At 61.0% G+C, this 13,122-nt stretch overlaps 2 protein-coding genes across 3 annotated transcripts in view; one reads left to right on the top strand and one right to left on the bottom strand.

Moving 5' to 3' along the window:
- MROH6 (maestro heat like repeat family member 6) overlaps positions 1–1,802 on the top strand; it is a 5,883-nt gene extending 4,081 nt beyond the window's left edge. Inside the window, exons 6-10 of the mRNA XM_017883372.1 lie at positions 317–493; positions 782–901; positions 1,159–1,261; positions 1,371–1,436; positions 1,582–1,802. Coding sequence (XP_017738861.1) covers positions 317–493; positions 782–901; positions 1,159–1,261; positions 1,371–1,436; positions 1,582–1,802 — 687 coding nt within the window. The remainder of the gene's footprint in view (positions 1–316; positions 494–781; positions 902–1,158; positions 1,262–1,370; positions 1,437–1,581) is intronic.
- A 4,011-nt stretch (positions 1,803–5,813) lies between these two features.
- Positions 5,814–10,865, bottom strand: GSDMD (gasdermin D). 2 transcript variants are annotated; one of them, XM_017883426.1, is made up of 11 exons: positions 10,717–10,865; positions 9,632–9,852; positions 9,210–9,402; positions 8,115–8,283; positions 7,768–7,870; positions 7,449–7,502; positions 7,044–7,130; positions 6,738–6,910; positions 6,519–6,660; positions 6,349–6,422; positions 5,814–6,213 (listed from the first exon to the last, which is right to left on the bottom strand). In XM_017883426.1, the coding sequence occupies exons 2-11, from the start codon at positions 9,846–9,848 to the stop codon at positions 5,971–5,973; spliced, it is 1,455 nt and encodes a 484-aa protein (XP_017738915.1). In that variant the 5' UTR covers positions 9,849–9,852; positions 10,717–10,865; the 3' UTR covers positions 5,814–5,970. The 2 variants fall into 2 exon arrangements, with proteins under 2 accessions (XP_017738915.1, XP_017738914.1); XM_017883425.1 differs by lacking the exon at positions 10,717–10,865 and having other exon boundaries at positions 8,187–8,283; positions 9,632–9,872.
- Between the last annotated feature and the right edge of the window lie 2,257 nt (positions 10,866–13,122).

The raw sequence follows: 13,122 nt of genomic DNA, 5'->3' as shown, positions 1-13,122 counted from the left end.
CCCTCCCAGGCTTCTTCCCTCCTGACCGCCCCCGCCCCGCCCGCCCGCTGTTGCTCAGCTCCGCCCCTCCAAGGCCGTGTCCCGCCAAGCTCCTCCCCGCTAGACTTTTCTTTCCAGATCCCATCCCTCCAAGCCCCACCCCCCGTAGGGGCACCCCAGGCTTCCCAACCAGGTCCAGCTCCAGGCCCTGTTCCCTGTCCCCAGATCGTACTGAGTCAGCAACCTTCCCTAGACCCCCCGCTTCCTCGCTCCGCGCTGGCCACCCCCTCCCACCCTTGCAGCCCCTCTCATGCTCCGCCCGCCCTGACGGCGCCCTCCCATGCAGACACGGGACTCAATCCGCGCCTCGGCGGTCGGGCTCCTTGGGTCTCTGGTGCGCCGGGGCCGGGGTGGGCTCCGGCTGGGGCTCCGCGGCCCCCTGCGGAAGCTGGTGCTGCAGAGTCTCGTGCCACTGCTGTTGCGCCTGCATGACCCCAGCAGGGACGCTGCTGAGGTCAGCTGCCCCCCACACCATGCCAGCCCTATGCCATCCAACACTCCCCACTCCCACCGTGCCTCCCCTCCGACAATTACAGGTCAGGGACTCCCCCATCCCAAGGACCTCAGGGGCAGGCGTCACGGGCGACCAGGTTACTACTGCTCTTCCCTTGAGATTCACTCCGGGCCCCTGCCCTGGGCTCTTTTGCCCCTCACCCGATGCCCTTGCTCCCCCTCTTCTCACCCCCACCTTTTGCCTTTCTACTTCCTGGACCCCTGACCCGGCTCCCTTCCCATATCCCAGAGCTCAGAGTGGACCCTGGCCCGCTGCGACCAGGCCTTTTGCTGGGGCCTGCTGGAGGAGATGGTCACCGTGGCCCACTATGACAGCCCCGAGGCCCTGAGCCACCTCTGCCGCCGCCTGGTCAGTAGGGGAAGCAAGGTGACCACAAGGGGGTATGATCAGCTGCCCACTTGTTCCAGGGTTCACCGGGGCCCCCAAACCGTTTCTACCGCAGCCAAACCAGATAGTCAGGCTACTGGTGGGACAAGTCCAAGGCCTCAGACCATGCCACCTCCCTTGGGGGCTCCCCTGGAACCCTGGCCCCTGGATTCAGCTCTGCGGCCTCCTCCACACTTAGGATCACCCTCCTGTCCTGCCACTAGCCCTTTTGTCCCCAGGTTCAGCGATACCCGGGCCACGTGCCCAACTTCCTGAGCCAGACCCAGGGCTACCTGCGGAGTCCACAGGACCCCCTGCGCCGGGCAGCTGCCGTGCTCATAGGTGAGGCCGCCCGGGGTCACACTGCCCCTGGCACCGGGGCTTTGGGAGCTGGGCCAGTCCCGCCCTGTGGGGCTGTGGGGCCCGCAGTCATGCATCTGCTGTGGTCCAGGCTTCCTTGTCCACCACGCCAGCCCCGGCTACATCAACCAGGACCTGCTGAACTCCCTGTTCCAGGGTGAGGCCCCACCTTGCCAGGGGATGGTGTTCTGGAGAGGTGGCTGGTGCTAGGGCGGAGTGGATGGGAGCGGTGGGTGGAGGGCCGGGGGCCCGGGCACTCGGCCCTCCTGGGCTCCCCAGCCTGAGCTGCGATCTCTTCGCAGACCTAGGGCGACTGCAGAGCGACCCCGAGCCGGCTGTGGCCGCGGCAGCGCACGTGTCCGCCCAGCAGGTGGCGATGCTGGCCCGCGCCCGGGGCCGCCCCCGCGGGCCCCGCCTCCTCCACCTCTCCCCGCGCCCCGCCCGGCCCTCACCAGTCTTCGCCGACAGCCCCTTCCAGCGCCCGAGCCTCGCGGGCCGCTGGGGCTGCTCCGGACCCCGCTGAGTTTGAGGCTGGGGGCTGGGACCCGCGGGCCAGGGTCCGACTTGAGGAGCCCACGGGCACAGCAGCCCGTCCCCACCCCGACGGAGGGGCTCCCTGGGCCTGGTGCTGGATGCCAGTGCCCGCACCCACCCCCACCCTCGCACCCCCTTTTCAGGCACCCACCGCCCTGATGGCGACGCAGAGGGACAGCTGTCACCCATCTGTCCCCGTCAGGGCTCTTGTTCTCACAGCCCCCTGGAGCGTGGCCCATGCCCCACCTTGGGACTGGCTCCTGGCCCAGATGGCACCTGGCCTCTTGAGTCTGGTGGGGGACCCCGAAGCTGGTGGTCCCATAGGCTGCCCTCCTGGGTCTCCACCTCATGCCTGGACAGGACGCTGTGGCCTGTCTGGGCCTTGACCGGCCCGGCAGCTGTACCCCCGATCCTCATCCTGCAACCCATTCCTTGCTAGCTATCCTGAGGCTCCTGGCGGGCATCCTCTCTGCTCAAGAGTGTTGACCTGTCTCCCAGCCGCACCTGCTGTGCCCCCTCAGCCAAGCCATCATCACCCCCTCTTCATCATGTCAGGCCTCATAGGAGCCAGGCCTTCTCCGGAAGCTGCCCCGACCTCCCCCCAGGCTGGACCACGCAGGCCGTGGATCACACCTGGGGGTTCAGATGTGGGGGTCCTGTGTGCACGTCCAATCAGACTGAGCACTCATGACACTACCCCAGCACCTCTCCCAGGGTTAAATGAGGAACGCGCCACTGGACGCACGAGGAAGAGGCTGTTCTGGGAGCCGCCAGTGCTGTGCGCTCACCTCTCTGACTTTGTACAGCAGGTTCCTGCACCTAGGATGCCTGCCTGGAAATGTCCTCACATTCAAGGCCCCTTTGCAGCCTCCCCCTCAGTGAAGCCTCCACACGTGCACAGGGCGTGTGCGCAGCCTTGTGAAGGGCTGGGACCATCCCCCAGACTGGGGCCCCTCGGGAGCAGGCGTGGGTCCTACTGACCTCTCTCCCCAGCTCCCATACAGAAAGCATCTAAAATAAACACACATGGATGGAAAGGGTTGAGCATCTGTTTCGAATGTGGTTATCGGAACTGACCCTGGTCCAAGATCGGCTCAGGTTGGAGTCATAAGCCATAGGCCCTGACGTGGCCCCAGGTAAAGAGCCGGTTTGGCAGCAGGGTTAAAGGTCAGGCAGGCTCCAGGCACAGGCTATGGCCAGGTCAGGTTGGGTTAACTGTAAGACAGAGAAGCTGCACTCTGGTCTAACAGGCACGGAATGGATGGGGTTAGAGCTGTCAGCACTGGGGTGTGGGTCTCTTTGCAGGTCATATGCAGGAAGCTGAGGATCAGGTCAAGGGCATGGGTCTCTGTGGAGCAGGGGGCAAGGTTTGGGGGATTAGTTTGGATTCTCCATGGCAGATACCAAAACGGGATTCACCATACAAGAAACAGATCAATAGAAGGTCAGAGAGGCCAGAGGCCACCAGATGCCCAGTGAAGGTCAGATGGAAGCACCTTGGACGTCCGTGCCAGCCTTCAGGAAGCTCTCAAGCCAGCCATCTGTCCGAGGTCCGCACCTCCCAGGACAGGCTGGGAGCACCCATGGGGGGCACACCCTCAGCGCTGGCAGGGACGGGTTTCAGGACACAGCCACAGGGATCCTCTCGGTAGCAGCCCCAAAGAGGGAAGCAAGCCCGGCCTCCTTGCTCACCTTGCAACCAGGAGCCAGCCCCCAGGGCAAGCACGTGCTGCCAGCCTAGCAGAGGCTTGCCCACACCGCACAGCATGCTGGACAGTCTTGCGGGCAAACCCAACAGTGATGCTATGCTCACTCCAGATGGGGGCTCAGGTGGGGAGTGCACTGTGGTGTGCAGGCAGCACCCCGTGCTCCTCCCCTCCCTCATGGTGCCCGGGAGAGTCCGCGCCATCCTGCAGCAGGCTGTGTGCAGTACAGGCATGGCTTGCACCACACAGCTGCCTGCTAGGAATGTGTCCAGCCCCGCCTTGCTCTGGCACTGCCCAGAACCTGGTTGCCCTGCCAGGAGGAGTGAGGTTCATGCAAAGTCCACCTGGTCTCCGGAGTGTGACTCTTCCCTGCTGGAATTCCTGGGAAGCTCCAGGTGGCACAGGGGGCTGGTCCCTCCATGGGGATGCCATGGCCCCTGGGGTCCATCAGACCCACCTGCAGAGAGCCCACCCCAGGGCAAATCTTCCAGTGGGGTCTAAGATTGGAGGGCAAGAGGGCAGGTGCACCCTGACACTCATTCCCTTTCCACCTCTAGCCAGTGGGCCAGGACAGTCTTGGCCTTGATGCCCAATCTCTAATGGGCAATGTTGCCAGGGAGCTCACTGGTGCTGCAACGCTCAAGATGGGGCTCAGGTGTGGCCTGTCACGTGGCATGGCCTTGATGGTCTCAGGGCGCCGAGGCTTTGCCTTGTGTGCCTGCCCATTTCAAATGCTTTCTTGGACCCGGGCTACTCCTACCCCACTCACCCTTTCGAGTCACCCGAAAGGGTTTTCAAAGAAGGACCATGAGTCTGAGAGGCGTTGAGTTTGTTCCTGCACTGTGGGTGGGAGTGTCTAGGAAGTTCTGTAACTTGGATTTGAGATATCTGGAGTTTGCTTTGTCTCCTGTTTCAATGTTAATGTCACTATTCATAGCAATACCCCATGTCTACAAAACATTAAAAAATTAGCCAGGACTGGTGGTATGTGCCTATAGTCCAGCTACTCAGCAGGCTGAGGCGGGAGATCTCCTTGAGCTCAGGAGATCGAGGCTGCTATGAACCATGACTGTGTCACTACGCAGCCTGGGCGACAGAACAGGACCCTGTCTCTTAAAAAATAAAAATAAAAAAAAAAATCCGCTAGGCGAGTTGGCTCACACCTGTATTCCCAACACTTTGGGAGGCTGAGGTGGGTGCATCGCAAGGTCAAGAGATCGGGACCGTCCTGGCCAACGTGGAGAAACCCTGTCTCTAGTAAAAATGCAAAAATTAGCCAGGTGTGGTGGTGCGCGCCTGTAGTCTCAGCTACTTGGGAGGCTGAGGCAGGAGAACTGCGGGAGGCAGAGGTTGCAGTGAGCCGAGATCGCACTACCGCACTCCAGCCTGGTGACGGAGAGAGACTCTGTCTCAAAATATAAATAAATAAATATATAAATAAAAACAAAATAAAAAAAAAGATCACTGTTGGGCCTGGATACCAGGTTTTCTGGTGGATTTAATGTCCCAGTTGTAGCTGAGTCCACTGTTCCTTCTCTTTTGCAAGCTCTGCAAGTTATGTGACCATTGTGTGCCCTGCTAGAAGCAGGGAAGGCTAGCGACCGTGTGCAGGTAGACTGGTCCCCACCAAGGAAGGCTGTCCACTCTCCCAGGAACAAGAACTCCCTGGCCACACCAAGTGTTGCGTGTTCCTCCCTGGACCTGGAGGCCACAGCTGTTGAGCTCCTGCAAGTAAGCAGCTTGATGTGACTCTGGACCTGCTTAATTCCCACAGGCCGGGGGACCTCCTCTCTCCAGGCTCTTAGCTCAGGCAAGCACATGAGGGTGAAACGGACTAAAGGTCAGTTTCTTTAGTATTGCTTCCCCAGGAACCTCCTGTGTGGCCCCAGGAAGGCAGGGCCTGTCATCAGTCACACCTGCACCCCTAAAGCCCCTGTGGGCTGAGGATGTCCACGCCCTTCTGCGGCACACGCCTCAAGCTCCCTGAAGCAGAGGTTCCTGCCATGCCTCAGCCATGGACACGCCTGGTGGAACTGTCTCACCTAAATCGCCCTGCCCTTCCTCACAGGCAGAGAAGCACACAGAGAGGGGTAGGTAGGGCCACAGGCCCATTACTCTAGAGCGGCCAAGCCCAGCATGGGGCTCCCCTTAGCTCTAGGGTGCAAAAGAAGCCGGACGATGCAGACATCACCTGCACGTGGCCCTGATGTCCCTCCTGATCCTGCATGGGTACTGTCCCCACCCCTACTCACCCTACCCAGATCCAGGACCCCTCAAAAACTCTGCTACCAGCCTTTCCTTCGTACACCACCTTTACTGTGTTGCCCCAGCTCCTGAGCCCCATGGTAGACTGGCCACATGGCTGCTGGGCTTCCGGCCTTCCTAGGGCTGGCAACTGGTGGGCAAACACTCTGCCCTGTTGGAGAGCTGCCAGGCCATGCTGGGCACAGGCTAGTGGGGCTCTTGGCTCAGTCCTGATAGCAGTGCCAGGGAGGCATAGAGTGCACACATGCAGCCCTGGGCCTGCGGCTCCCAGCACACGTAGGGAGTGTCCTCCCCCAGCTCCAGGCCACACTCCTCCAGCAAGACCCAGGCCGGTGCCCCTTCACCCCAGCTGCTCCCCAGGAGCCCGGGGGGCAGGGACATGGTGCTGCGCTTCTGCCACGGGGCACTCTGCTCCAAGAGGCTGCCCACCTGCCAAGACAGGGCAGGAGTTTGTCAGATGGGGAAACCTGGGCACCTTGGGCCTGCCCATACCATCCCTTCTCAGGTGCAACAGGGCCCCTTCCACTGGCTCAGCCCATCCTCCTGCAGCCCGAACCCTCTTACCAGCTCGAGCGGCCCCAACAGGGTCTGCGACTCCAGCGCCTCCGCCAGCAGCTCGCGCTGCGTTTCACTCAGCACTGGGAGAGTCAGGTAAGAGGGGGTTCCTGAAGGCCCATCTGGGAAAGCCCACCTCTCTCCCTCCCACTCCCCACCTACCCCCAGGGGCCGCTCACTGGTCAGTGCCCCCAGCAGGTAGACAATGGGGACGGCAAGTTCCGGCACCAGCATTCTGGATTCCAACACCAAGCACCCCAGGACAGCACCTGCTGGACCGTCCAGGGGCTCCACTGGCCCAAGGCTCGGGCCCTGCTCCAGCTGTGGGCATGGGAGGGGCAGGTGAGCCTGGCTGGCTGGGCAGGCCCTGTGTGCCCCGGGCACCCTCCCCTGCTCACCGCCTCCTCCAAGGCTCGCAGGGCCAGCTGGTCCCGCAGCACCCCCTCCAGGCCCTTCAGCAGCAGCTGGCACAGCTCTCTGTCCAAGAGCTCCAGTTCCTTGGAGATGGCCTCCACCTCTGCCCTTAGGCCCTGGAAGTCTTCAGTGAACGTCCCCTCCGCAGGGACCCCATCTGTAGGGACAGAGGAGCTGGCACTGCCTAGGTGCTTACAGGGCCCTGGAAAGCCTTGGTCAGGATAGGCAGACCCCAGGGGGCAGAAGGAGAGCCCACCAAAGGTCCCCAGGGCAGTCAGGAGGGCACTGACCTGGCAAGAAGTTGGGGAGGCACCCCATCATGGAGAGGCCTGAGGGCAGCTGTGGCCAGGCGCCTACACTCCTGGAAGGCTTGTGGCCTGGGCAGGGGTATGGGAGGGCAGGACTGGTCAGTGCAGGAGATGGGTGTCTGAGCCAGAGAGGGCTGAGGCCTTCCCTGGGCCGTCACAGCCCCGGTCACCACCTCCAACAATGGCAGCCCAGGGCAGGGAGGGAGGCCGGGGAGGCCCAGGGTCAGCTGTCCTGTGTCACCCCTTGTGTGTGTATGGGGGGTGCCCACCGCCTCAGGGGGCTGCCCGGCCTCCCTATGCCCTGAGAACACGAGAAGAAAGCCTCAATTGCCAAGGAAGCGTGCTTCTTCCACTGGGCATCCCATGCTAGGGTCTCTCCGTTCTCACCTGTCGGGGGTGGCTGGAAAGTCCTCTGCTTCTTATCCGGGAAGAGAAGGATGTCTGCCAGCCAGGCGGGAACAGACAGGGACAGGCATGTCACCTAGATCCCAACCTCCCCTCCCCTCCCCTACTGGGAACTCCCCTGTCCAGCTCAGGCCCTGCTCAATCACCCACACACCAGAGCACAGGACCTCAGTCACCTGCCAGACACAGGACGTTGTTCAGCCAGGGGCCCATAGCAGCCCATGCTGGCAGGTAGTTCTCCCCAGGCCTCCCTGCTTCTCTTCCAGAGCCTGGGCCCGAGACACCCCCAACTCCAGCTCACCCAAGTCAGAGTTAATAACCAGCTGGGCCACTCGGAATGCGAGGATGCTGCCCGAGGGGATGGTGACCGTCTTCTTCTGGCTCAGGTGGCCCTGGCCCTCACCCTGAGGCGTGTAGATGGGCTCAGGGCTGGGCCCTGGGCACCAGACTGGGGTGTGGGTGTGGGCTGGGTGCGGGTGTGGGCTGGGTGCTGGGGGCAGGCCGGCTGCCAGGTGACTTCGGCTCCGCAGCCAAGCGCAGGGCTGGGAGCTGCTCTGAGGGGCCTTGGCAGAGCCCAGCCCCGCTGCCTCCATCACCCGCCACTGCATGCCCATGTGGGGCCAGGTGTGGCCCAGGGCTGGCTAATACCTGCAAGCACATGGCTCCGGGCAGGGAAAACTGGCCCGAACCCTCCCGCCTGTGGGTGCGTGTGACTTCCACCTCCTCCTGTGTCTGCAGCACCTCCGTCACCACGTACACGTTGTCCCCGCGGCTCCGCAGCTCCTGCAGGATTTTGTGCTCTGGCTGCCGCAGGTGCCTGTGGTCCGAGGAGCCGCAAGCTCACTGGGCCGCAGTCCCCGAAGATGTCTTCCCTCCCCTCACAGCCCCATGCCACTGGGGGAGGTGGTGCAGAGGGGGCCTCCAGACATCTGTGGATGCCTGGGCACCGGCAGCCTCTCTGTGGGCTCCCCACGGGAACGGGATCCCATGGGGAAAGGTGGACTCGGGGACTCCAAGTCCAGACTCGGGGAGCAGCCCCCTCACCCGGGCCTCATGTTCACACCACCACTTGTCCTCACAGCAGCCTGGGGCTCAGTCTGGTCCTTAGGATCCAGTCCTGGCAGCTGAGGCCCCAGATGACCCCTGCAGCCTCCTTCCCACAACCCGGTTCCAGCCACGGCTCCTTTGCCTTTGGGACTTTTCAGATGCCCCAAGGTTGTGACCTTCCCAAGAGCAAGGCTGGGACCGGGCACAGTGGCTCACCCTGGAATCCCAGCCCTTTGGGAGGCCGAGGCAGGAGGATTGCTTGAGACCGGGAGTTCAAGACCACCCTGGCCAAGACAGCAAAACCTCACCTCAAAATAATTTTAAAATAAATAAATGATTTTTTTTTTTTTGAGACGGAGTCTCCCTCTGTCACCCAGGCTGGAGTGCAGTGGTGTGATCTCGGCTCACTGCAAGCTCCGCCTCCCAGGTTCACGCCATTCTCCTGCCTCGGCCTGCTGAGTAGCTGGGACTACAGGCACCCACCACCACGCCCGGCTAATTTTTGTGTATTTAGTAGGGACAGGGTTTCACCATGTTCACCAGGCTGGTCTTGAACTTCTGACCTCAGGTGATCCACCTGCCTCAGCCTCCCAAAGTGCTGGGATTACAGGCGTGAGCCACCACACCTGGCTAAAAATAAATAAATAAAAGCAGGGTTGCTTGGGGTCGGTGGGGCCCTGCCCTCTTTGGGCCCACCTCTCATGGAGCAGGGTCTGCCAGGCGTTCGGGTCCACACTCAGCGAGTACACATGCATTGAGGTGCTGGAGCTGTCAGACACCGAGGCCCTGCCTGCGATCTTTGCCTGTCCTGGGGCTGACAGCTCCACACCGCCCCGTAGCTGCCCATCCACGGCATCGTAGAAGTGGAAGGTGCTGCCACGCTGCAAATCTAAAGCAAGGCCAGACCTGAGGCCCTGCCCATCCACCCCGCCTCTCCCCCGCCCCCACCAGCCCTGTCCCATAACCAGGGCAGAGGAACCTTTGGAAAAGCCCTGCCCTCTGGAAGGGAAGCCCAGAGCTAGAGCCTGCAGAGCACGGCGGGTGGCTGGCTGGACCCAGTCCACTCCCCTCTCCCACCCAGCCTCCCTGGGGCTCTGCCTCAGCACCACATCAGGCACCTGGTTCTGGGGCATCCGGCTCCAGGATGTCCTTGATTGACAGGTTGACACACTTATAACGGGGTTTCCAGAACCATGAGCTTGAGGGCTTCCTGACCACCAGGAAGTAGGGCTGGAAGCCAGTGGAGTTCTGCAGGCTGGTCATGGGGATGAGCTCCCCACTGTGGTCCAGCTCCTGGACCACTCTCCGGACCACCCGCTCAAAGGCTGACCCCATGCTCCTGAGGAGGGGAAACGGGTCAGGCATTGTGCCCTCCGCGGGAGGGCAGAAGGGAGTGGGAGAAGGGTCAGTGCCTGGATGCCTCCCATGATGGGGGACTCCCTCCCTCAAGAGCAGTCCTGCCCAGCTCATCCTGGGATGCTCTCACTAGCAGAAAACTCCCTGGCCGCTCCCCAACACAGAAATAGTGTCCTCCCTGCTGTCTACAGGGCCATGAGCACCTCCAGCCCGGGACAGCGGGGCCTGATGCCCAGACCTGCTCTAACACAGAGGGCTCTGTCCGCTAGAACGGCTGCCTCTGGCTGGGAGGAAACAAGCCGGCACCTCCTGAGCAAGGCACCCGGACTCCCTGCAGAACCCAGTGTGTCGTCCCATCCCAGCTGCGTCCTCCAGGGCCTTCTCTGTGTCTGGAGCTCCATGAGCCACCCGTCTCAGGGGTCAGAGGCCATAGCGGCCTCTGCTGGAACACGGGTCACCTGGGCCACAGTGGAGGGGCCGCGGCTGCCCCAGGAGGCCTCTGAGTGCCGGCCCTGCTGAAAGCGGAGGCTGGGCCCAGAAGGCAGCTGGGGGCGGGACCAACACCAGCCCGGACACCTGGATGGCGGACCTGGGAGTAAAGCCCAAGCCCAGGTCCAAAGGCGGGGCCCCTGGGCTGGCCAAGGGCAGCCTTCCCCGCAGCCTGGAGCTTCCCTCCCCGCAGCCTGGACCTTCCGCCCCAGTGTGCGGCGCGGAGCCTTCCGGGTGAACGCTGGGGCCGTGGGACCGTCAGGGGCGCAGCAGGGCCAGCATCCCCGACCCGGGAGCCAGCGACCGGCCCCACCCAGGAGCTCCAGCCAGGCCGGGGAGGGAGCGGGGCGCAGCTCACCGTGACCGTCGGTGCCCCGAGGGTGGCGCGTCTGGTCGCCCTGGGAGCTGTCCGGCGAGCGCAATTCCGCTGGAGGTGCCCAAACCTAAAAGTGAAACTGCGACCCGACGCAGGGCCCGCCCAGGACGCCCTCCCGGAACTGTCCCGGAGAGCCCGGCCCGGCCCCCTCCCTGCCCCCTCTTCCCGCAAGCCCGCCTGGAGCACCAGCCTCCTGCGTCCCGAGGAACCTTGGCCTGGCGCCCCATCCTGCTAGGCTCAAACTTCATAGCACTTTGTGGTTTTTCTTAAAACTCTGGACCTGTGCCCGGGCGGATCACCTGAGGTCGGGAGTTCAAGATCAACCCGACCAACATGGTGAAACCCCTTCTCTACTGAAAATACAAAATTAACCAGGCGTGGTGGCGCATGCCTGTAATCCCAGCTACTTGGGAGGCTGAGGCAGGAGAATCGCTTGAACCTGGGAGGCGGAGGTTGCAGTGAGCCGAGATCATGCCATTGTACTCCAGCCTGGGTGGCAGAGTGAGACTCTGTCTCAAAAACAAACAAACAAACAACTTTGGGCCTGTGCCAAAGGGTCTGGGCAGATCTTCCAAAGATGTACAAAATGTAGAACTTGCCCTCAAGCAAATGCAAAGATGCTCAACATACTTAGTCATCAAGGAAATGCAATTGGAATCCACAGAGAGTTACTGCACACCCACAAGGATGGTCGTGTTACTAAAGGTGAATAACCAGCACGGGGTGACATGGAGTCACTGGAACGCTGTGCAGTGCTGGTGGGAATGTCAACCCGTGTGGCCCTCTGCAATAAGCCTGGCAGCTCCTCCAAGAGTCACCCTGTGACCCAGCAATTCCACTCCTAGCTCCACCCACAGGAACCGAAAGCAAAGACTCAAACAGATGCCTGTGCACCAAACTTCGCGGCAGCACCCTTGGCCATAGGACAGCGTCCTTCGCCATAGCAGCAAGGTGGAAACCCCCTCCATTCACTGAGGCATACAGAGACTAAACATGGCCAGTCCAGGCGCTGGAATCCAGGCCATGGAACGGCGCCCACGGTCAAAAGGAACAAGACCCTGAGGCACTGGATGACACAGACGGACCTCGGAGACATCATGCTAAGTGAAAAGCCAGGCACAAGGAGCAGATGGCGTGATCCCGCTCACATGACGTGTCCAGAATGGGCACGTCCAGAGGGCAGAAGGGAGATGGCGCTGCTGGTGTCCGGGGGAGGGGGTGGGAGCGACGGTTGCTGGTTTGGGGTTTCTTTCTGGGGTGAGGAAGTGTTTTGATATTGGCCGTGGTGATGTTTGCATACCTCGGAATGTGCTAAAACCCACAGAATTGCACACTTTAAATGGATGAATGGTATGATATGGGAATTATATAATTATATGTATCATTTTAAAAATCTAGTGCCCAGTAGCAACACCCAGTCTTGGCACAGGCTCCCTCAGTGCCCTGCTGACCTAAGTCACGGTGGGCTCGGGGCCAGGGGCCTTGGGCCCGCCCCTGCACACACGGTAGTCCTCACACCTGGCCCTCCCAGCCGCTCTGAGGTTGTGGATGGCGCCATTTGGGCTTGGGCCCGACTGCCAGGCCTGAACACAGTGGGGATGACATGGTGCCCTGCGGGTCCCTTCTTGTGCTGTCTCCTGGCTCTTTTGCATATTTTTTGTTGTTTGTTTTGTTTTGTATGAGGCAAGATCTCTCTGTCGCCTAGGCTGGAGAGCAGTGGCGCAATCACCACTCATTACAACTTTGACCTCCTGGGCTCAAGTGATCCTCTCTTGTCAGTCTCCTGAGTAGCTAGGACTACAGGTGCTCAGCACCACACCTGGCTAAGTTTTTGTTTTTGTTTTGAAACTGAGTCTCGCTCTGTCACCAGGCTGGAGTGCAGTGGCGTGATCTCAGCTCACTGCAACCTCTGCCTCCCAGGTTCAAGCGATTCTCCTGCCTGAAGGGGTGGCCTGCCCCTCCACACTTGTGGGTGTTTCTCGTTAGGTGGAAACGAAAGACTTGAGAAAAGGAATAAAACACAGAGACAAAGTGTAGAGAAAGAAAAGCGGGGCCCAGGGGACCGGCGCTCAGCTTACAGAGGACCCACGCCGGCACCGGCCTCTGAGTTCCCTTAGTATTTATTGAGAATTATCTTAGTCATTAAAAGGATAAGGGAGTGGCTGGACAATAGGATTATTGTAGGGAGGAAATCAGCAGTAAGACATATGAAAAAATCCTTGTAATATGAATAAGTTTAAAGGAAAATGCTGTGCCTTGAGATGTATATGCGACATCTCCATAAACCTTTTAGCAGTATTGCTCCAGCAAGTCCCACCTTATTCCTAAAGGCGGTTTCTCCTCACTCAGTAAACAAGGCACACAATGGGTATTACCCGGAGATGTTCC

Source organism: Rhinopithecus bieti, unplaced genomic scaffold, assembly GCF_001698545.2.
Source record: "Rhinopithecus bieti isolate Rb0 unplaced genomic scaffold, ASM169854v2 scaffold_13617, whole genome shotgun sequence".
Taxonomy (NCBI): domain Eukaryota; kingdom Metazoa; phylum Chordata; class Mammalia; order Primates; family Cercopithecidae; genus Rhinopithecus; species Rhinopithecus bieti.
This window is presented reverse-complemented; position numbering and strand designations above follow the sequence as displayed.

Coding starts and splice junctions, on each gene's coding strand:
- GSDMD (XM_017883426.1), bottom strand. CDS start 9,848: ATGGGGTCAGCCTTTGAGCGGGTGGTCCGGAGAGTGGTCCAGGAGCTG. Junction 6,911..7,043: donor CCTCCCCAACTTCTTGCCAG/GTCAGTGCCCTC, acceptor CTGTCCCTACAG/ATGGGGTCCCTGCGGAGGGG. Junction 6,214..6,348: donor TGTTGGGGCCGCTCGAGCTG/GTAAGAGGGTTC, acceptor CTGTCTTGGCAG/GTGGGCAGCCTCTTGGAGCA.